This window comes from Notamacropus eugenii, chromosome 7 (assembly GCF_028372415.1).
Source record: "Notamacropus eugenii isolate mMacEug1 chromosome 7, mMacEug1.pri_v2, whole genome shotgun sequence".
NCBI lineage: Eukaryota > Metazoa > Chordata > Mammalia > Diprotodontia > Macropodidae > Notamacropus > Notamacropus eugenii.
In genome coordinates this window covers 35,815,057-35,839,599 of record NC_092878.1, presented here as the reverse complement: position 1 = coordinate 35,839,599, position 24,543 = coordinate 35,815,057, and the positions used below count along the sequence as shown (strand labels likewise).

Below are 24,543 nucleotides of genomic sequence, written 5' to 3'. Positions count from 1 at the left end.
TTACAGATGAAAAAACTGAGGCAAAGGTAAAGTGACTTGTCCAGGATCACACAGCTAGTAAGTGTCAGAGGCCAGATTTGAAATCAGGAAGATGACTCTAGGCCTGGCACTCTATCCCCTGTGCCACCTAGCTGGATCCAAAAATGGAATGAGATTCTTTATGAAATAATGAGCTTCCTCATCATTTGGAAGTATTCAAGTTCACTAGTCAAGAATATTGTGCAGGAGATTGGCTAACATGACAAAACAGGAAAATTATAAATTCTAGAGAAGATGTGCGAAAATTGGAACACTAATGCATTGTTGGTGGAGTTGTGAATTGAGCCAACCATTTTGGAGAGCAATTTGGAACTATGCTCAAAGAGCTATAAAATGTGTATACCCTTTAACCCAGCAACCTACTTCTAAGGCTATATCCCAAAGAGATCATAAAAATGGGAAAAGGACTCACAAGTACAAAAATATTTGTAGCAGTTCTTTTTGTGGGGGCCAAGAATTTGAAATTGAGGCAATGCCCATCAATTGGGGAATGGCTGAACAAGTTGTGGTATATGAATGAAATGGAATACTATTGTGCCATAAGAAATGATGAGAAGGCAGATTTCAGAAAAACCTGGAAAGACTCATATAAACTGATGCTAAGTGAGGTGAGCAGAACCAGAAGAACATTGTACACAATAACACAGTAACAGCCACAATGTGAGATGACTAACTTTGATAGACTTAACTCTTCTCAGCAATGCAAGGTCTAAGACAACTCCAAAAGGCTCATGGTGGAAAATACTATCCACATTCAGAGAAAGAGCTACAGAGTTCTGAATGCAGATTGAAACATACTATTTGCTCTTTTTCTTTTTGTTTTGTTTCATTTCTTCTTTCACATACCATTGGTTCTAATTCTTCTTTACAACAGGACTAATATAAAAATATGCTTAGTATGAATGTTTACGTAGAGACTATATCAGATTGCACGCCATCTTGGGGATGGAGGAGAGGAGGTAGATGGAGAAAATTTTAAATGAAAAAGCTTGTGGAACTGAATGTTGAAACTAAAAATAAATAAATTACAAAAAAAGGGATATTGTGTAGGAAATTCCTCTTTATGTACAGGTTGGAAGAGATGACCTCTCAGGTTCCTTTCAGCTCTGGTAGTTTGTGAATTACTACAGTTTAAACCATACTCACTGCTGCAGAAAAAAAAAAACAGAGTTACATGTCATTTGCCCTATATGTTTGTTTATAGTATTCGGATATATTTTAAGTTTTTTGTTTGTTTTTTAACATAAACTTAGGTTGGAGATATTATAGAAAAGAAACCAACAACAGACATTTAAAAGCTGGGTTGTTGTTGATGTGGCTTGTCCTTTGTTCTCAAAGAAGACCATGACATCAGGGAGGTGATGCCATGACATGCTAGTCAAGCGGATTTAAGTGAGGCAGGGCTGTGCAAAGAGACTTGGGAGGAATGTAGTTATTGTCTTCAAACAAAAGGCAAATCATATGAACAAAACTTGTCTTGCATAGCTCACATGTGAAAAGGATTAGCTTTATTCTGCTTGGCCTCAATGAGGAAAACTAGGGTTAATCCACAGAAGCTAGAAGGAAGTGGATTTCAGATGTCATTACAGTTCTAGTAATTCACAAGTGAAATTGTCTGACTTAGGAGGTAACAACAAAAGCAATAACAAGCTTTATGTAGTACTTTGGGGGCAACTAGGTGGTGCAGTGGATAGAGTGCTGGACTTGAGTTCAAATCCAGCCTCAGATCCAGCTGTGTAATCCTGGGCAAGTCATTTAACCCTCTTGGCCTCAGTTTCCTGGAGCTAGAGAAGGGAATGGCAAACCATTCCAAAATCTTTGCCAAGGAAATCCCAAATGGGCTTTCATAACTAAAATGACTAAACAACAACCCAAAAAAGTACTTTATGGTCTACAAAATGCTTTGATTGTATTGTCTGATCTAATCTTTGCCCTAGCTTTGTGAGGTGAATGCTTATTATTATTCCTGTTTCGCAGATGAGGAAAGTGTCCCAATTCAGTAAGGATCTGAGGGAATATTTGGACCTTTATTTTCCAGATTCCTAAAGTCCAAAGTTCCATCTACCACGTCACTTGTATCCTTCATCCACAATGAACTCTCCCATCACAGAAAGTATTCAGGCACACAAGAGAAATGGATGATCCTACATTAAGAATATTGTACAGATGAGAAGGGATCAGATCAGGGGTTCTCCTAGGTCTTTCCCCTTTCAAGATGCCATGATTCTATGAGTTCATGTCTATAGGACCCAGCTTATCTTCTCACATAACAAGGAGTGTACAATCTGTAGAATGGTGTATGGTGGTCATCCTAATGTTATTAATAACTGAACTTTTAAATACAGTAAAGGTTTAAAGGCCACAGGGACTTATTTATTCAGGACCTAAGTGCGGGTATGGACCTCTTCTTCTGTTCCCAGTCATGGATACTGGGTAGAATTGAGTAATAAAATACTGGGGAACTTTTCCAAGGTGACTGTTACATCATCTGAGTACAGCAATGCTATTTACCCAGAGTGGGAGGGAGAAGTCCTTGAAACTACTTTACCAAGTATACACCCACATTCTTGATACTGTTTTCACAAATTACTTTGTAGCCTCTTAGGGCTGGTCCAGTAAGGACATTCTCAGCTTGGGATGGTATTTCCAAGCAAAGAAGGAAGGCGTGACTATTCCCTCAGAAAAATTATTGACAAATGCAGATTAAGCTTCCCTATCAATGGGAAAACTTCATGGATCGCAGAGCCAGAACTGGAAGAGATGACCTCAGAGGCCATAGGGAGAAACCTCCTCAGTTTACCAGTGGGAAATTAAGGCCCAGAGAAGTTGTGTAACTTGCCCAAAGTGAAACATGTAGCATCAGAGGCAGGATTTGAACCTGGGCTCAGCAGTGATGGTTGGTAGGTGGTGCAGTGGATAGAGTGCTGGGACCTGGAAGACTCATCTTTCTGAGTTCAAATCTGACCTCAGACACTTACTGGCTGTGTGACTTTGGGGAAGTCACTTAACCCTGTCTGCCTCAGTTTCCTTATCTGTAAAATGAGCTGGAAAAGGAAATGGCATCTTTGCCAAGAAAATCCCAAATGGGGTCACAAAGAGTCAGACACAACTGAAAAAAACAACTGAATAACAACTCAGAAGTGATGCTCTGTCTGTTATGCTACAGTGCCTCCCTCCTGAACCCTGTGGTATAATCTATAATCCAAACTGAAAAAAGTTAAGAGTTGAAGGACAGGCTTTTTGATGTGTAGTCTTTCAATAAAGCTCTCACTGAGTTTTGTTTCATTTATTTTGCTCCCTAGATCAGAGCATATATAGAAGAGAGAGCTGGAGACAGAGAAGAGAAGGGAAGGGAGAGAGGGGAGATATGGAGAAAGAGAAAGAAGGAGAAAGAGAAAGAAAAAGACAGAGGGGGAAAGAAAAGGGAGAGAGGGAGAAACAGAGGGGGGGAGGGAGGAAGGGAGGAAGAGAGAGGGAAGGAGGGAAAGAGAGAGAAACAAGGAGAGAGAGAAGAGAGAGAATGAGAGAGTGAGAGAGAGACAGAGAAAGAGAGAGGGGGGGGGAGGGAGGGAGAGAGAGAGAGAGAGACAGACAGACAGACAGACAGACAGACAGACAGAAATAAGACATATGTTTATGTTAGGGAAAGAGATTGCACCCTGAGATTTCACTGGCAAAGAGAATTCTCCAGTGAGGAAACTACCGTGGTCACCTTTGTCTTAGTTTTTTGCCTGGAGTACTGAAAGGTTAAGTGAAAACTTACATACTGTCAGTGTGTACCGGAAGCAGAACCTATGCTCTGTGTCCTGTGACTCTAACCTGAGTCCTCGGGGTCTTCCAACTCTCCTAATTCTCAACAACTACTGTAAAGAGACACCATGATGGAGACGAACTTGGAATTAGGATGAGATGGGTTTAAATCCCTTTGCTAAAGACTATCTGTATGATCACGGGCAAGTTATTTCTTCCCTCAGTTTCCTTATCTGTAAAATAGGGATGATAATTCCTGTAGCAGTTACCTCACAGGTTGTCATGAGGTTCAAACTGTATCACTCAATCTCTTATATCTAAAGTGAAAGTACTCAAAAGCATCCTGAAAATAAATATAAATTCTTTCCTGGATTAGTCAGTATTATGGACCTTCTACACGGCTCATCCTGCCCCTCCTCCAACATTTGTATAGATGATTGAGAACATAATTCACATTTCTACAGATACTTTACAAGCACCTTTCCCATAACAACCCTGTAGGGTAAGCAATGGAAGTCTTATCCCCATGTTACAAATGAAGAAACTGAGGCTCTGAAAAATTATATCATTTACCACGGTTATACAACTCATAAATGTTAGAAGCCTGGATTCAACCCTAGGCCTCCTTGACGTCAAATCCAGCAGATTTTCCATTACCTCATACTGTCTCCCTTTACTTGGCCAAAGTCTTAGCTGGCAAGGTAGCGTTCTGTTGTTTAACCATTCCCTCCTCCTTTCACCCTTCCAAGTACCCCCAAGTCCCCATTTTCACCCAACCCTATGCCCCACATGCACACAATTTTCCATTCACTTACCTGGTCCATGGATAAAAATGGGCAGGTGGCCTGTTGGAGAGGTTGGCTGCAGCTGTTTCTCTTGCTGCTGTCCGAGCTTTCTGACAGCTTGGGTCAGCTGGCTGCCCAGGGGAGCTATCAGTCAGACTCTGCTCGATGGCCATTTGGATAAGCTCATCCTCACTCATACTGCTATACAGACTGTACTCTTCCTGCCCGATCGCCCTCTGGGCACTTGGTGTAGTGATCTCCATGGCCATCCTCCCCCAGTCTGTTATCATAGGGATAAGAAGAGAGAGTTCAATAAGGGGGTAAAGAAAATGAAATTCTGAAAAGCTTTGTGAAAAATAAAAGTATCCTGATCACTAGGGTAGCTTCTGTAGGGGCCTTGGGAGAATTAGCTACAAGGCAATATTGCAACTACATAAAAAGTATGTTTTCAACTAAAATTCAAAAAATACTGAACACATTCTACTCACAAGGTACTAGGTTCTAAAGAGGACATGGGAATATGCAAGAAACAGTTCTTGCCCTCAAGATTCTCACAGTAAAGGAAGATGTACAATACATAGATAACCACAGAGTTGTGTGCTATAGGAGAAAATGAAGGACAGTGGGTACTAAAGGCAGCAAGGTGATGGAGAGAATAGAGAGCACTGGGCATGGAATCAGAAGATATGAGTTCAAATCCAACATTAGACACTCTCTGTGTGACCTTAGGAAAGACATCTAACTTCTTTTTGCATCAGTTTTCTTACGTATAAAATGGGGGTGATGACAATGGTACCTACTTTCCAGAGTGGTTGCAAGGATCAAATGAGATAATGTCCGTATAGTGTGTGGCACATAGTACATAATTGCTTTATTGTTATTATAGGCACATCTGAATCTAACATTTATTAGCTGTGTGTCACTCTGTTCTCCTCGGGCTTCATTTTCTTCATCTGTGAAATGGGGATAATAACACTTGAGCTACCCTACTTGAGAGGATTGTTATGAGTAAATCACTTGTAAACCTTAAAGGACTACAAAAATGTGAGTTAAATGTTATTATTGAGACAAAGCGTTTCCCTTTAAGGACCTTGCAGTCTAGAGGCAGGCATGAGACATGAACACAGATAACAACAGAGAAGCAACTTGATGTAATAAGTGGTAAGATCTCAGCATTTTAGAGCTAAAAGGGATCAGGTCTCCCCCATCCTTTAATTTAAAAAAAAACTGCCCTTTGACCATGCCATCCCCTCAAGCTATCAACCTGTATTTTTCCTCCCTTTTCACAGTCAAATTCCCAAAAAACACATCTACTATTATAATCTACATATTCTCACCTCCTATTCACTTCTCAGCCCCTGGCAATCTGCTTTATGACCCTACTACTTGACGGAAACTTCTCTTTCCAAGGTTATTAACTAATTCTTAATGGCAAAAGCCTCTGGCCTTTTCTCAGACTTCATTCTTCTTGACTTTTTTCAGATTTTGAGTGCTTATTCCTCTGGGATACTTTCTTCACTTGGTTCCCACAATACTACTCTCTCCTGGTTCTCCTTCTATCTGACCACCTCCTTCCTAGATCCCACCCTCCAACTGTTTGTGTTCCCCAATCCCCATCTAAGTCTCTCTCCTGAACCTACTTCCCTTGATATATTTTCTTTCTTAATGGTCTCATTCACTCCTATGAGTTCGCTTACCTCATCTATGAACATAATTGCCAAATCTATATATTTAGCCCTGATCTCTCTTCTAAAACTCAGTCCAACTTTATCGACTGCCTGCTGGGCGTTCATTACCTGTATGAGGAAGTATTGTGACTTTCAGGCAAGCAAGATCAAGGTTCAAATCCAGACAAGTCACTTAACTGGAACCTTGGTTTACTGATATGTAAAATGAAGGAGATGGAATCCATATCCTCTAAGATCCCTTCTAGCCCTAACTCTATGATCCTATAACTTCAAGTTCAGTATATCCAAAACAGAATCCATTATCCCCACTTCCAGCTAGTGTTAGAGTAAAATTTGCCCCTCCTCCAAAATTCTCTCTCTGTTGAGGCAATGACCATCCTTTCAATCACTCAATTATGTTAACTTCAGAGTCATTCCTGATCCTTCACTCTATCTCATTCCTTACTGTTTTGTCTTGTCAGTTCTATTTCCACAACATTTGCCTCTCACCAGGCAGCTAGTGGTGCAGTGGATAGAATGCTGGGTCTGGAGTCAGAAACAGCTGAGTTCAAAGGCTGCCTCAGACAATGACTAGCTGTGTGACCCTGGGCAAAGCACTTAACTACTCTGTGCCTCAGTTTCCTTAACTATAAAACTATAAAAAAGAGCACCCACCTCAAAAGATGGTTGTGAGAATCAAATAAGATCATTGCAAAACACTTATCACAGTACCTGGAATATAAGAGGGTCTATTCAAACATTTGTTCCTTTCTTTCCCCCACTACCTTCCACCACTCTAACCACTCCAGACCTAGACTACTGCAATGGTCTCCTGAATGTTTGACCTGCTGCCATTCTCTCTCTTTCCACTCCTCCACATTGACCCCCAAAGAAATAGACATAATATGTCATTCCCTTGCTCAGGAAACTTCCATGGCTCCCTATTGTATCTGTAAAAATACAATCATTTCAAACCTTTGACAATTTAGCCCCAGCTTCCTCTTACAGATATTTCACATGAATCTGCTTCATGCATTCCAAGTTCTAGACAAAGAGGCCTCTTCGTTATTCCCTGAGCTTTGCATTTAATCTATCACTTCATGCTCTCCCCATGCCTGTAGTACATTTCTCCTTTAATTCAGCCTATGAGAATCTTTAACCTTCCTCATAGTTCCACTCAGGTGCCACTTCCTACAGGAAACCTTCCCTGATTTCCCTCCTGCCACCGGTATTAGTGTCTTCCCTGTTCTCAAATTATCTTGCACTTACATATATTATCATTGTAAATGTAAATAAATTGTAAATGTATCTCCTACTAGAATGTAAGTCCCTTAAGTGAAGGGACTTCACAAGGTGTCAGTTTTAAGCCCTTAAAATTACAATACTAATTTATAAGATACCCTGTATTACACTTTTTGGAGTAGGGGGGGCTATATCACCAGTACCCAGCACAGTCTTTCACCTAGGTGCTTGATAAATGCTTACTGAATGGAATTAGCTCATCTAGTCCACACTTCTTACATTATTGGGAAGTTAGATGACTTGCCCAAGGTCGCAAAGGTGGCAATTGTAAGGAATTCTGAATTCAAATCTAGTTCTAATACATTAGATGCCTGGAAGAGTTTCTCAAATCTTCTGTTTTTTCATCTGTAAAATGGGGATAGTTATACCAGCACTTCGAAAATATGAAGGTACTATTAAAAAGTGCAGTAGTATCACAATACAACAGAATAGCATGGGGTTATATGCTCCAAAGGTTTCAAACTGCTCCAAGACTTTTGGGACACCCTATATAATGCAATCAATCAATGGACAAACATTTATTGTTGTTGTTTAGACTTTTTTCTGCAATGTCTGACTCTTTATTACCTCCTTTGGGGGTTTTCTTGGCAAGGATGCTGAAGTGGTTCGCCATTTCCTTCTCCAGCTCATTTTACAGATGAGGAAACTGTGGCAAACAGAGTTAAGTGACTTGCCCAGGGTCACACAGCTAGAAAGTGTCTGAACCTTTATTAAGTACCTATTATGTACTAGGCACTGCACACTGAAGATACACAGTAAAAAAAAATGAACTGATTTCTGCCCTCCAAGAGCTTTTTTCTGTGGTATATGTAGAATGCATTCAATATAATTAAATCCAAAGTAATTAGGAAGAGAAAATACTGGAAGTAGGAAGGATCAGCAAAGGCTCTGTGGAGAAGGTGGTGTTTGAAGCATACCTTGAAAGGCATTCACCTAAAAGGCAGAGGTGAAAAGGTGCGCAGAATGACCAATGCAAAGGTATGAAGACAGGAGATGGAATATGATAAACACCAGGGGAAGGTAAATTTGGCTGGATTCTAGAGTATGACAAAGAGAGAAAAGTACCTTAAGAGAAACATAAACAAAATGCAAAGGAGGGAGAGATTCTTTCTGTCCAGGAACATCAGGGGAAGCTTCATGGAAGATTGGAAAGGCAGAATTAGGCTTCTAATTCTTGATAGGGTGTAGAGTGAGTACAGGAGGAAAGCAGAATCTGAGTCTCCTGATTTAATTGGAGCACAGGATACATGAATGGAAATAGTGAAAGATAAAGATGAAAGGTAACTACAAAGAAAGTTATACTTTGTTTCACATCCAGCCAGTCATTCCTTGATTTAACATATGCTCATGGAGCACCTACTATGTGCAAGGAATTTCAGTAGATACTGGGTGGATAGGGAGGGGAAAGGGAGGAAGGGGGTATGGAATAAATACAAAGAAGCAGAAATAGTTCTGCCCCCAGGGAATGTCAACACAGAGACGGAGAGAAAGAGAGAAAGGGGGGAAAGAGAGAGAAAGGGGGGAGAGAAAGAGAGAACACTGATGTCCTATCCCAAATAAAAACAAGTTAATATGAGATAAAGTGGTGTGGTGGATAGAGTGCTGGGGTCAGGAAGATGAATCTTCTTGAGTTCAAATATGACCTCAGACTCTTACAAGCTGGGTGATTTAACCCTGTTTGCCTCAGTTTCCTCATCTATAAAATGAGTCAAAGAAGGAAAAGGCAAGCCACTGAAGTATCTTTGCCAAGAAAACCTCAAATAGGGTCATGAAGACATGACTCAGCCACAACACCACCACCACAGCTAATCCACAGCAGAGCTGAAATTTACATTCAGTTTCTCTGACACCAAATCCAGTAGTATTTCAACTACACCACACTGGAAGAGTTTAGATTTTGATGGATGAAGGGAGGATGGGAGGGAACATTCTGAAGGAGTGGATGGCTTTATGAACATCAATTTCCCTCTTGCTTCTGGCTTGGGTTGAGGAGGAGGTGAAGTACTTTGCCTTAGTAACTCAAGAATGGAACAAGTGAAGTACACCTTTATTCAATTCAAGAATGGGGAAGAAAATAAGTATTTCTTAAGTATATACCATGTGCCAGGCAATGTGCTAAGTACTTTTTACAAAAATTATTTCATCCTCCCAAAAACCCTGGGAGGTAGGCGCTCTTATTATTTTACTATTTTCTGTTACCATTTTACAGTTGAGGAAACTAAGGCATACAGACATGAAATGATTTGCCCAGAGTCACACAAGCTAGTAAGTGTCTGAAGCTGAATTTGAACTCAGGTCTTTCTCCTTTCAGGCCCAGCACTTCATCTATGGTGCCACCTAATTGCCTAGTATAGATGGGTTACCAATTTTATACCCAGTTCTGAGCTAAGGACTCCAGAAGCATAATAATATTATAACATAATATACTATAAATAAGCTATTACAGTAGCCCTTGCAAGATGATATAAAGGGTTGGGTATATTTTGGAAGATTTTCTCATTTTTCTTGGCTCCAAGTCTCCGCTAAGGAAACCAGGGATATGTGTGGGGTACCCCCTAGTCTGCCGAAAACAACTACCCATGTAAAAGCACAAAGTTCACAATATTGGAGGTCTAGTAAAGGTAGGAAATCAAAATAGGAGTCCTAAAGTATACAGTCATGAATCCCAAAGATGTGCATAACTGACATTTATGTGGCAACTGGTTTACAAAATGAGATGATTTCATATGCATACAGATACATACATATTTTTACATTTATACATACAAACATACACATGTATTCACACACCTATACACATATTGTATTTTGTGTTGCTGCATAGTCATTTTTCAGTCATGCCCAGCTCTTTACGGCCCCATGTGGGGCTTTCTTGGCAAAGGTACTGCTGTGGTTTATCGTTTCTTTTTCTCATGTTATAGATGAGAAAACTGAGGTAAACAAGGTTAAGTGTCTTGCCCAGGATCACACAGCTAAGTCAATGTCTGAGGCCATATTTGAAGTCAGGGAGACTCATCTTCCTGACTCCAGGGCCAGCACTCTATCCCCTGTACCCGCTTAGCTGCCACATATTACATGTAGCATATTATATATATGATATATAATATATAGAGAGACACATACTCATTTTGATCTCACCTCAGCCTTCCAGTGTAGGTCCTGCAGGTATCAATACTTCCATCCATAGATACTTCAAACCCTCTAAGTTCATGAATGCTCACCTTCATCCCATCACTACTCCTACAGTTGCTCTACCTTCCAAACAGACCTCTCCAAATGTTATGCCTGTAGGAACTAAGACACTTAGGTATGAACTCCTTGGGCCAATCAGGCCTCACTTTCATCTTGGACATTCTTTACTTGGCAGCTACATTCCTCCCTGTTCCCTCCCTGCTTTCCACATGTTGCTCTAAGAATTGTAATCAAGTTAATACTACCATTGGCTCTGGATGGACATGCGAATGGACTGCCTTATTATTCTACTCACACTCCTGGTGAATTTCCAGTCCAAAACATCCTTCCTTGGCTACCACCAGCCCAGCAGATCCTTGATACAAGTGGATGGAAGGCTTAGAGTGAGGAAGACTTGAATTCAAATCCTTCTTCGGACACTTATCGAATGACCCCAGGTAAATTATTTTATCTCTATAGCTAGAGAAGGAAATAGCAAACCACTCCAGTATTTTTTACCAAGAAAACCCTAAATGGGGTCATGAAAAGTCAGACACAACCAAAAACTAAGCACAACTACCCTCAGTTTCCTCATCTGTAGAAGGGGAATAATAATGCTACTTACCTCAGAGTTTTTGTAAGGATCAAGTGAAATATTTGTAAAGTAATTTGTAAAGTACTTTGCAAATTAGGAAGTACCATATACATTCTCACTGCTATTAATCTTTCTTTCCCTATTAGAATGTAAGTTGTTTGGGGGCAGGGGCTATGTCACTTTTGTATCTCTTATCTCCAGTGCTTAGTACAATATTTGGCACACAGTAAAAAACTAATAAATGCTCTTTCATTTTTTCATTAATGGGGAACCTGAGGCTCAGAGGTATTAGGGGACTTGCACAAGACCACACAGCTAGGATGTGGCAGAACTGACCCTCTTATACATTTATAGTGTATTTTGAAAGACAAAACATACTCATGAAAACAAGATGTTACCTGATGGCTGAGCCAAGTACCAGTGAAGACTTAAGTATCTCTGGACACCAAGTTCTGATCCTACAGCCTCACCAAAAGACGTTTTCCTTCCTTCTTTCTCTCTTCCCTTTCCTGCATGATTTAAGCTTTATTCTGTGACAAGCCCTGTGCTTTAGTACTGTAGGCACACATGTCAAAACACACCACCCTCAACTAGCTTAAATGCTAATGGGGAAATAAACTGCACGAATAAGAGAAAAAAAATTAGAAAACAAAGGAATTAGTTTTGGAAAGAACTTACAAACAGACCTAGAGGATAGAAGCCAGTGTTTTTAAAAGGCAGACCTCCCATCTTTACTCATCATAGAACCTCTCCTCTTTTCTCCCTGTCTCTAACCAAACACACGTATATAAGTCGCCATCCTGATCTTTGAATTTTTTAATGGCTATAATTATTGTAAGGATTCAGTAATGTAAAGTTTAATCTCAGCCCATTTTTCTCCAGTCACCCAAGAAACAGATCTCCAATGGAGGATGAAACTTATCACCACCCCTACTACCACCCCACACATACACACCATGGTTAATCCAACAGCTTCCAAGGCATTAGTTACTAAGCCTTGGAGTGGCTATGGTGACACCATGTTCTAGATATCTAAACTGGGAAATTAGAATCACAGAATGTTAGAGCTTGAAGATACCTTAGAATATAGAATGTTAGCATTGGAAAGGACTGTGGAATATAGAACGATAGAGCCGAGGGATAACTTTCAACAATGGAACACTACATCTAGAAGAGATTCTAGCTGTCATTTGTCAAATCTCCTCATTTTACAGATGAAAACAGATCCTGAGAGAGGGCTTGACTTATAACTAAAGTCACAGAGCTTACTGGCAATAGTTAAAATTTTAACTCAGCATTTGAAGGTTTGCCCAAACACATAGAAGAATTCATAGCAAAGGTGAGCAAAGATGCTAAATCAATGGATCATAGATTCAGAAAGGGACCTTGAAGATCATAGGACCACAGAGGTCAAAGAGATCTTAGAGGTGATCAAGTTTAATCTCATTTTGCATGTGAAGAAAGTGCAAATCATAAAAGTGCATCATCCGGAGTTACACAAATAGTAAGTTGTGCAGGAAAAGACTGAAATTCAAGTCGTATGGTCTCAGGTAGAAAGAATATAGAAATTGGAGTCAGGAGTTTCAAAAAAAGACAGCTAGATGATCCAGTAGAGTACCAGACCTAGATGGAGGAAGACTCACCCTTCTGAGATCAAATCTGGCCTCAGACACTTACTTACTAGCTGTGTGACTCTGAGCAAGTTACTTAACCCTACTTGCCTCAGTTTCCTCATCTGCAAAATTATCTAGAAAAGAAAATGACAAACCACTCCAGTATCTTTACCAAGAAAACTCCAAATGGGACTGAACGACCACAAAGTGTTAAAAGGCCCAGATGACTTGGACTTGAGTCACAATGCTGCCCCTAGCAATGTAACCATAGAGAAATCAATTGTTTTGGCTTTCAGTTTATCTGAAAAATTGAGGCAGTCATTGTAGAGGATTTTAAAAGTCCCTCTAAATCTTCCCCCCCACCTTCCTGTACCCAAAAACACTAGCTGTCTAGCTGAGCCTCTCCAGGGAGTCTCTCCCCAGGACCCCCTGATCTCACAGCTGTTCTACCCTAAGGCAGCAGGAGAAAAAAATGTATCAACAGACTCCATGGAGAAAGTGACCCTGTAGAAGAATGGATTGTGATGAATAATGAATATTTCCCAAGTAAACACACCAAGGCTTTTCTATACATAATAATACCCCAGGGAGACTACAGAGGGAGAAATTGTATTTTAAGGGGAAAAAAAATACAGGCCCAGATGGGATAAGGTTTATATGGAAGGCCTGACTAAACATGGCTAAGGACTTGTGATGGGAGAGGGGAAGAGTGGTGTCATGGGGCTTGGGGGCCCCTGGCTCCCTCCAAATTGAGCAGCCTATCCTGCAGCTGCTCTCCCCGTGTCATCTCCTCATGGAACAGTCTGCTCTCCCCCCTCCCTCCCGGCACCCTGGGAGAGAAATGTCCTGTTTCCAGTGGGTAGCACTTAACGTAATGGGCTGTTTTTTTGGCATGGAATGATATCTACAAAAGAGAACTCCATTAAGTTCATGGGAAAATGTGGTTTCTCTAACCCTCTTAAAGTGCTGACCATATGGACCCAGGCTTTCAGTGCCCACACTGGTCCTCTTGGCTTCCTCTGTCTCTGTTTCCCCTCACCACCTGCTCATGGTGACAGCGTCAGTCTTACTCCTTGGCTGAATCTAGTCTATGGGGAGAGAATTTCAGGGCCAACAGGAATCCATACCCCTCCTTCCTCAAAAATATTCTGCCATCTGATTGCTGGTGTCTGCAATTCTACACCATCAGAGACTAATTAATTGTTCAGTTGGATCCAACTCTTCATGACCCTGCACAGGGTCTTCTCGGCAAGGATACTAGATAGAAACAAAGATATTGGAGATGCATGCCATTTCCTTCTCCAATGAAGTAGGCCAACAGAAATTAAGTGACTTGTTCAAGGTCACCCAGCTAGTGAGTATCTGAGGCCTATTTTGAACTTGGGTCTTCCTGACTCCAGGCCCAAGAGTTCTACCCACTGAACCATCAAGCTTCCTCCTAATTAATTCCTTTAGACTAATTTTTAAATAGAGATGCTTCTGCTAGCTGAAGATGTTTAGGGAGAGAGAGCAAGTACTGGCCTGGTGTTCTGGTCCTTGGCTGTACTAGTGGAGATACAATTATATTTCACTGCTTAGCAACTGGAGATGTAGCAATATGTAACAAAAGGGGCCTGACAAGGTAGTGGGTTTCCTTTATGTGGAGGTGTTTGCCTCTAGTCTGAGTCAGAGGGATCAAATACATGGTCTAATCTCCCCACAAAACTTCTGATTACTTCCAATGAGGAAACTCCTTTCACCAATGCAGATCAGCACCTGGATTCTGTTTTGTCTTTCATTTTCAAAGGAGACCAATGACATTATCAAGTGACATCTTGACTTGTGCAGGAATTGAATTGAAGTGAGGAAGAGTTTCACACAGTAGTCAGTCTCACTCACTTTTCCCATCATGGCAAGAAGAAAGTCAGGACCACTGGCTGAGGATGCAGTGGATAACTGTAATTTGCAGAGAAGATGCTGACCTTTCTTCTTAGATGGTGCTTCCTCACTTGGGACATCCCTATATAGTAGAACTCAAAAGCCCAATCTCTTTCCCTTACATTTTTAATTAGAATTGAAAAGAAAGTAGTCCTTAAGGATGGCCTGAGATGTTAAGCCAGGATGTATGAGAGGTAGATCTTGAACCCAGGCCTTACTGACTATGTCAGGGACTTCTTTTCTTTCAAGATGTCCAAATTCAAAAAGGACAGTGGTTACTATAAACTTATTTCTTGGGATGTCTGATCTCCCCCTAAGTTTGAGATGATAACAGATCAGAGGAATGGATTGTATTTATAAAAAAGTAAGGGGAAAGTTAAGAGGCAGGAGGGAATAACATTTCAAGTTACTTACAAGTTAATAAGGAGGGGTAGAGGAAACCAAACAAACAGTCTTTTTTTTTTTTCCAAGATCCTTCTCACATTAAGTTGAGTTATCCAGGGCTAATCCTCAGATTGAGACTCCCTGCCAGTGGGACAGTGGCCAAAGACTGTCATATTTACAGGCTGGCAGCAGGGTTGGAAGATTTTATGTGAGGGTTTTTTGCTTTTTTTTTTTCCCCTCACATGAATGCGCTCATTGGATTTAGAGCAGGAGGAGACCTTATAGATCATCTCTTTCAGCCTCATTTTAGAAAGAAGGAAACTGAGTCACAGAGAAGGTTAGCAGAACTGAAAGTCAAACTTAGATCCTCTCAAAGGTCTGTGGGGATGAAGACACATGAGATTTCCCCTGAGGAAACCTACTCATTTTCAGGGATGAGGAAGGAAAATGTGGCCAACCAAGCCAGGAAAATCTGCCTAGTGTAGGGGTCTGCAGATCATGGGAATTTTCCTGACCTCATTTGTAGAGCAAGATATCCATGCTCCATACCTTAGTCACACTGAGGTTCAACAAGTCTACACAGGAAGCTCAGAGAAGCCTTGAGCCAGAAGGCTGAATGTGAAAGGAAGTCAGTCTCTCTTGGCTCCCTTCCAGGTGGGTTTGTTTACCACAGCACTAGAGGGCCTGGAATAGGACGTCAATCTGGAAAGAGAGTATTGTGGAGAGGCTAGAATGGATAAAGTATCTAATTTAAGGATAACATTCTCAAGAAGCCCCGGGAGGGGGAGAGGATTCAGTCCAAGAAATAATAATAACTCACATTTATATAAGCACCTACCTCACAAGATATGCAGCACAGTTATTATCATCCTCATTTGACAAATGAAAGAATTAGAACTTGGAGAGTGTGTGACTTGCTTAGGAAGTATGAGACAGGAAACTTGGGATTGAGGAGCTGGTAGAGGCATTGTTGGGGGCTCTAATTCAACTTCCTCATTTAACAAATTAGGAAAATGAGGCCCAGAGAGGTTGTGACTTTCCCAAGGTCACGGGGGAAGAATTTGATATAACTCCAGAATCCATGTTCTTACCACACTGCCTCTCATAAACCCCAGGTTTGTCATAAGCAGAGATATTTAATCACTACTGATGAGAATGTGGAGGCAAGTCTGTTGAGACTGGGTGAAGCAGCAGAAAGGGTACCGCATCTGAATCAGAGGATCTGGGTTCGAGTCCTCCCTCTGTCCTTTGCTATCTAGGTCACCTTGGGCAAGTCATTCTATCTCTTTTGCCCTCAGTTTCCTCATTAATCAAATAAAGCTGTTGGACTAGATGCTTTCTCAGGTCTCTCCTAGCTCTGACTTTATGATCTCCTCTCTGAGACCAGCATTCTTTTCACTAAATCAGGCTTCTATCTTCTTCCCCTCTCCAAGTTCCCAACTACTCAAGTTAAAGATGAAGAAGAAGGAAAGGGAACTTCCCTAAATCTCTAACTATTCAAGTTAAAGATGAAGAAGGTAAGGACACACACACACACACACACACACACACACACACACACACACACACACACATATACACACAATTCCCAACTACCCAAGCTAAAGATGAAGAGGGAAGAAGGAAAGGAGTCAAGGGGAGAATCATCACCTAGGCTAGGAAACGAGCAGAATGCTTTCTGACAGAAAGTAAATTTGACTGGGAACCAAAAAATCCAGTCCTAATCCCAGCTCCGCCATCCCCTCTACTTGCCGTGAATAAAACCCCTTCTCTGAGCTTAAGGAGCCTTTTCTGGAAGATTAAGAGATTGAACCAGATGGTCTCTAATCATCCTTTTCAGCTCTGTCTCATATTCTGTTATCAAAGATTTCAGCTGCAAGCAACCTTGGGGATGATCCTGTCTACTACTCCCCCATACCCCTACCTTCATTTGACAAATGAGAAAACTAAGTCATTCCCCAACTGATAAATGGTCAAAGTGGATTTAAATACTAAATAGTAATTGTTTCTCTTTTACCCAGGAACTCTGAGGGTCTTCCCTACCAGGTTGATTTTTTTTTTATTAAAGGAACCATCCCTTGAGCAACTACTTAAAGAAGCCTATTCATTGAATGGGTGTATATCGGTCAAAGTGAGAATGAGGTGCCAGGGTCTGATACTGCATCCTTGACCATCTCCAGTCATCCTGATGAATATCAGGCCACTGGACCCAGATGGCTCAGGAGAAGAGTGAGGTTGGTGACCTTTCACAGCCTCCCTCACTCAAATCAAAGTCAACTGCAAGTCATGTCATTGTCTTGATGTCATGGTCCTCTTCAAGAATGAAGGACAAATGCAACAACAACAACAAATGGTCAAAGGATACGAACAGGCAGTTTTCAGAGAAAGAAATTAAAGCTATCTATAGTCATATGAAAAAATGCTCTAAATCACTATTGATTAGAGAGATGCAAATCAAAACAATTCTGAGGTACCACATCACACCTATCAGATTGGCTAACATGACAAAACAAGATGATGATAAATATTGGAGAAGATATGGGAGAGTTGGAACACTAATTCATTGTTGGTGGAGCTGTGAGCTGATCCAGCCATTCTGGAGAGAAATTTGGAACTCTGCCCAAAGGGCTGCAAAAATGTCATACCCTTTGACCCAGCAATATTGCTTCTAGGATTGTATCCCAAAGAGGTCACAGAAATGGGAAAGGATCCCACATGTACAAAAATGTTGATAGCAGCTCTCTTTGTGATGGCCAAGAACTGGAAATAGAGGGGATGCCCTTCAGTTGGAGAATGACTGAACAAGTTGTGGTATATGAATGTAATGGAATACTATTGTGCCATAAGAACTGATGAACAGGAAGACTTCAGAGAGGCCTGGAAAGACTTATATGAACTGATACTGAGTAAAAAGAGCAGAACCAGGAGAACCAATCACAGTGTGCAAGGAATTTTTCTGGTAGACTTAGCTCTTTACAGCAATGCAAGGACCTAAACCATTTCCAAAGGACTCTTCAGGCAAAATGCCATCCACATACAAAGAAAGAACTGTGGAATTGGAATGCAGAATGGAGCAGAATATTTTCTCTTGTGTTATGTTTTGTTTTGTTTGGGTTTTCTCATGGTTTCTTCCATTTGTTTTAATTCTTCTATGCAACATGACCAATGTGAAAATGTGTTTAATAAGAAAATATGTATAGAACCCATTTAAGATTGCATGCCATCTAGGGGAGGGTGGCAGGAGAGAGAGAGAGAAAATCTAAGACTTATGGAAGTGATTGTAGAAAACTGAAAACAAATAAATTAATAATAATAAAAAAAAAGACAAATGAGAAAACTGAGACCCAAAAAGAGGAGCTGATTTGCTCAGGGTCGCATAGGTAGTAAGCAAGAGAAATGGATTTGTGGACAATTAGGTGGCACAGTGGATAGAGTCAGGAAGACCTGACTTCAAATCTGGCCTCAGCCACTTACTAACTAGGTGACCCTGGGCAAATTGCTTAACTCCGTTTGCCTCAGTTTCTCCTCTATAAAATGAACTGAGGAGGGAAATGGTAACCCACTTCTATAGTATCTTTGCCAAGAAAACCCCAAATGGGGGTTACCAAGAGCCAAACACAACTGAACAAAGACAACAGAGGCAGAGTTTGAATCCAGGTTTTCTGAGTCAAAATTCATCACTCCTTCCAAAGCACAACACAATATTCCCCTTTGTTCTACTTTTCTCATTTTCTTTTCTCCTACCCTCCCTTTCCCCACTTTTCACAGTTTTTTTGCCATTTCCTTCTTCAACTCTTGTCTTGTCTATGAGATTATAAATGTCTTAAAGGCGATGACAGCATCTTACTTATCTTAGTATATCATGAAGCACTTTTTGCAATGCCCATAGTAAGCACATAGTAAGGACTCAAAATGAATGAATAAATTCAGAGTAGCCAGCTAGGTGATGCAGTGAATAGAGTGCCAGGCCTAGAGTCAGGAAGATTTGAGTTCAAATCTGGCTTCAGACACTTACTAGCTATGTGACCCTAGGCAAGCCACTTAACCCTGTTTGCCTCAGTTTCCTCATCTGTAAAATGAGCTGGAGAATGAAATGGCAAACCACTCCAGTATCTCTGCCAAGAGACAGGGTCACAAAGAATTGGGCATGATTGATCAACAACCTATACTAGGCACTACAATAGGAACAAATATATTGGTCCCAACCTTAAGTTATAGTGCTGTATATTAGAAAAAGCCCTAAAGTGGGAAATCAGTTGAACTGCTTTTTAATCCTGGTGTAATATTATAATTCAAGTCTCAGTTTTCTCATCTTTAAAATGGAGTTTTTAAAATAGCAATGTCCTTAACTTCTTTCCAGCTCAAAGAGCTTTCTTGGGCTCTGGAGGACTTGACCATTAATAGGGGAAAAAGGACTAAAAGTATCCATGGTATACCCTTTGCTGAGAGAAGGTTGCTTCTGGGCAAGGAGTCCAAGTTCTGTAACAAGGTAACAAGGAAATCTGAGGAGGAATTGTAGAGGAAAAAGTATAGGAGAATGCAAATGGGGACCTAGAACAAGAAGGGCAGGCACATTCCCATCCCACCCCACCCATAGGAGTTAATAATACAGGGAGAAGTGATTAGTGCTAGCTTGTTCTGGAAGGTTGCGAAATGTCTTCATTAACATGGAAGCTTCACCTCTGGGAGATCCCATGAACTAGTACACACTTAAAAAACCAGGCCCTGGACAGCCTGGCTATCTTCCAGGTGGTATCAAGTTCCTAGAGTTGGGCAGAAGGGGGTGTGTGTGTGTGTGTGTGTGTGTGTGTGTGTGTGTGTGTGTGTGTGTGTGTGTGTGTGTGTGTGTGTGTGTTCAAATCTAGCCTCAGCTACTTACTAGCTGTGTGACCCTGGGCAAGCCACTTAACCCTGTTTATCTCAGTTTCCTCATGTGTAAAATGAATGGGAGGAGGAAATGGCAAACCACTCCTGTATCTTTATCAAGAAAACCCCCAAATGGGGTCATAAAAAGTCTAAATATGACTGAAATGACTGAAAAACATAAAAAGTGTGTTTGTATGTATGTATGTTTCTGCATACATACATGCATCACTACATTGGGGTACATGTGTGTACTATCTCCCTCTTTTGGAATTTTCTTTCCCTTCATCTCCTTCTCTTAGAATCTCTCTCTCCCTTCCTTCAGTATTTGACTCAAATCCTTCCTACTGAAGAAGGCGTTTCCCAGTTCCTCCAGCAGTTAAGGCCTTCCCTTCTAGGGACACCTTCCCTCTACTTTCTATCTATCTTTTCTGTATATATGTATTTACATGTTATCTCCTCCAATAGAATGTAAGGCCCTTGAGGGCAAGAATTACTTTTCAGTCTTTTTTTGTACCCCTAGCACTTAGCACATGGGACATGGTAAGCACATTGTAAATGATTGATTGATCAATTAATTGTATATGGGTGTGTTTGAGTATATGTATGTTTGGGAGATACAGGCTAAGGACAGAGCTCAAGTAATCCTACAACAGCATTCCTTTGTTTGTTTTCTATCACTTGTTTCCTCTTATCAACTATGAAAAAATGAAAAAAGACCCCAAAGGGAGGTCATAAAGCTGAGAATTAATATTTGAGTGGTATCTTGAAAGGACCCCAGTGAGATCTTTTGAGTGGCTTTGGGGGGAAAAGAGTCTCTCACTAACTAATAGCCTCAAACTTTAAATGTAAAATATTAGCTTCATATAGACACAGTAGACATAGCAATATCCACTCTACAGATAGGGAAACTGAGAGGCAGAGTAATTAATCAACTTGACCAAGGTCACACATTATGAAAGTTCTGACAAGGCTCCTTTCTTGGAAGCAATTCACATTTTGATCATGATATGACAAAGCCTAAGGGACTTTGATCTCCCCCTGCCAGACCTGGCCCTGTCTTTATTTTGGCGGCTGCTGGCCAGTACAGCTGCTGTCAAAAATAACACTGTGATTCTCAGCACCCTTAGCCTCCCTCGGGATGATAACACATGGGAATCACATGGGGCACTGGAATGAAATCCTGGCAATCTCCTGACTTAGTCCTTTCAAATGTCAATAACACACTCACAAGTTGCTGTAGGAATGGAATATTATTTTTCCTAATCCAACTGACTGGATATTGTTCAAATCATCACTGAATAGTCAACAGTCTCTAAGCAGTTTGGGAGAATGATAACATTCTATTCCCCAGGACCCCTTGTCCTCCTTCTCGCCCTCTTCTCCTATCTCCATCCAAATTCTATCTATCCTTCAGGACCCAGTTCAAGACTCACCTAACTCAAGAAAAACCTTCCTATCCACCCATTCTCCAAAATTCTACTGTACTATAATTACTGACTGTACTGCTCAATTAATGCCGTCTTTCATTCCATTTCATGTGTCTTCTCCCACAAAATTAATCCTTAGAACAGACAATGTGAGAATACGTAACATGGAACATTAGAACTGAAAGATTCTAACAGACTGTTAGAATTTAGAACACAGAATATTAAAGCTGGAAAGGACTTTGTAGATTCTTTAGAGAAGGAGTTCTTAACCTGAGGTTCAGGGATCCCCAAGTGATCCATAAATAGATTCCAGAGTATCTGTGATATTGAAAAGGAAAAAAAACGACATTTTTGCTTTTATTAACTCCAGGCTTCCATTGTAATCTTATGGATTTTATTTTATGCATTTAAAAACACGATTCCAAGAAAAGGTCCATGACTTTTGCCAGACAACCAAAGGAGTCCATGGCACAGAAAAAGTTAAGAACTTCCACGGCAATCTAATCCCTTCGTTTCAAAAATGAAGAAACAGAGACCCAGAAAGGAAAATGGCTTCACCGGAGTTACCCACCTGGGTAGTGTCAGTGCTGGGATAAATCAATTAACGAATTAATAACCCAAGCGTCCTCATTCCCAACATTGTGTCCTTTCCCCTAAATGGCCTCATTCTTTGAGTAACCAGATGGTAACATACCTGTATGCTCAATCACACTTTACACAGAATTTTCCAAAAAATTGAATGACTGGTTTTCTACCTTGTAGAAAATTGATATTCTAGAAGGTAGCCTGGTATGGTACAAAGGACACTGGACTGGTAACTGGGAGACCTGGGTTCGAGTCCCTACTCTGCCACTTGTTAGCATAAGTCACCTCACCTTCTCAGACTTCAATTTCCTCCTTTGAAAAATAAAGGGGTTGTATTAGAACCCCTTCTATGGTTCAAAGGTCAGTTTAGTCATTGCCAATTGGCTCACCAAATTGGAGATATCCTCTCCTAATTATCAAGTACAGCAAGCTCTCCAGTTTCCTTGGCAATAATTCCCCTGGAAGTTGGACCTTCACTTCCCTTCTTTCTTTCCTACTTCTCTCCTCCCCACAAAAATCTACTGTCTTAAACCCATTCCCTCAGGGTTTATCTGGGTGACTGACTAAATCCTTTAAACAATTAATTCAAGCTGGGATATTAATGACTTCCAGCCATTGCATTTTATTCTTAGCGATTTATTATAATAGCTCACATTCCAACGATCGTAAAGTCTATAAAACCTCTACATGCACTAACTCATTACATGTTCTCCCCATTTTATGGATGAGAAAATTGAGGTTCAGAGAGATTAGTGACTCACTTAAGGCAATCTTAGAGACAAATATGAACCTCTGTATCCTTATTATAATTCTGGGATCTTTCCACTACACCCACACTGTCTCCCAACAGCTCGTAAGAAGATACTTTTCTAGATCACATTTGCATTTTAGCATGAAGTTCTGATGTCTTCCTCCAAAAGACTTGGAGAGATTATAGTCCTGGGGACAAGATGGTGGTGGGGAAGTGGATGGCATCTAGATGTTCTAGTGGACTCTTGGACCTTCTTAAGTCACACCACATCATCAGTCTCCTATTCCACTTGCAAAGGAGACTGCAGGCCACTGCTGTAAATGTCCATTCTTGCCTTATTATTCCCTTTCTCTGGCTGAGATCCCCAGACTGTGGCTCTTAGCATGGGAGTTTTGACAGGTTAGCTAATCCCATTCACTGCTTCAGGTATCCAGTTTCATAGTCTCTTTTGAGCTCAGACCATCAGGGTATTGAATCTTCTTCCCCGGTACAAAGATTTTCAAAAAGTTTCTCTTGGCCTTTCCAACTATGGGTCTAACTATAAGTATCAAATTCCTCCATCTCTAATATAGGATTAGACCCCTTTGACCTTGCCATACCTCATAATTCTTTACACTCCTCTTAGGAACTCATGATATTTCGGAGGCAGCGACTCACCTGAGTTCTCTCTCAAATTCCTCTAGCACTCAGGACTGTGACCCAGATCCAAGTACAGGAGATGCAAGAGAGTCCTGCCCCCAGTCCTAGCAAAACTTACAGGTCCCCAGAATTACCTCTGAAAACAACTGCATAAAAAAAAAAAACTTGAAGCTTGGAACAGTGACCCCTCCATTTGGGAAACAGAATCCCACTTCAGCATAGAGTTAAAAGTCAAGAAATGGGTTGGAAAATGAACAAACAACAGAAAAAAAAATGACCAAAGCAAGTTACTATGGTGACAAGGAAGATCAAAACACACACATGGAAGAAGACAACAAAGAGAAAATTCCTGCATCCAAAGCCACAGAGAAAAATACAAATTGGTCTCAGTCCATGTAAGAGCTCAAAAAGGATTTTAAAAATCAAGTAAGAGAGGTAGAGGAAAAATTGGGAAGAGAAATGAGAGCAATGCAAGAAAATCATGAAAAAATGAGTCAACAGCTTGGTAAAGGAGGCACAAAAAAGTACTGAAGAAAATAACACCTTAAAAAACAGAATAGGCCAAATGGTTAAAGACACATAGAAATACAATGAAGAGAAGAATGCCTTGAAAAGCAGAATGGGCCAGATGGAAAAAATTACCAAAGAGAAGAACTATTTAAAAAGTGAAATTGGTCAAATGGAAAAGAATTACAAAAGCTCAATGAAAAAAATAATTCTTTAAATGTTAAAATTGGCAAGCAGAAGCTAGTAACTTTATGAGACATCAAGAAACAATCAAATAAAATCAAAAGAATGAAATAATAGAATATATGAAATATCTTATGGAAAAATAACTGAGCTGGAAAATAGTCCTAGAAGAGATAATTTAAGAATTATTGAGCTACCTGAAAGTCATGTTCAAAAAAAAGAAGCCTAGACATCATCTTTCAAGAAATTATCAAGGAAAACTGCCCTGATATTCTAGAACCAGAGGGTAAAATAGAAATTGAAAGAATCTGCTGATCACCTCATGAAAGAGATCCCACTATGAAAACTCCCAGGAATATTAT

The 24,543-nt window shown here is 40.5% G+C and overlaps 1 protein-coding gene across 9 annotated transcripts in view; it reads right to left on the bottom strand.

Moving 5' to 3' along the window:
* The window catches only part of ASB2 (ankyrin repeat and SOCS box containing 2), a 164,640-nt gene that overhangs the window by 49,012 nt on the left and 91,085 nt on the right, over window positions 1-24,543 (bottom strand). For 5 of the 9 annotated variants that reach the window (XM_072622476.1, XM_072622475.1, XM_072622478.1 and 2 more), the window contains one exon: window positions 4,605-4,854. In XM_072622476.1, the coding sequence (XP_072478577.1) occupies window positions 4,605-4,843 (239 nt within the window). In that variant the 5' untranslated portion in view covers window positions 4,844-4,854. Of the gene's footprint in view, window positions 1-4,604; window positions 4,855-10,666; window positions 10,857-11,707; window positions 11,980-24,543 lie in introns of those variants that run through there. The other 4 variants (XM_072622474.1, XM_072622479.1, XM_072622471.1 and 1 more) reach the window with 4 other exon arrangements.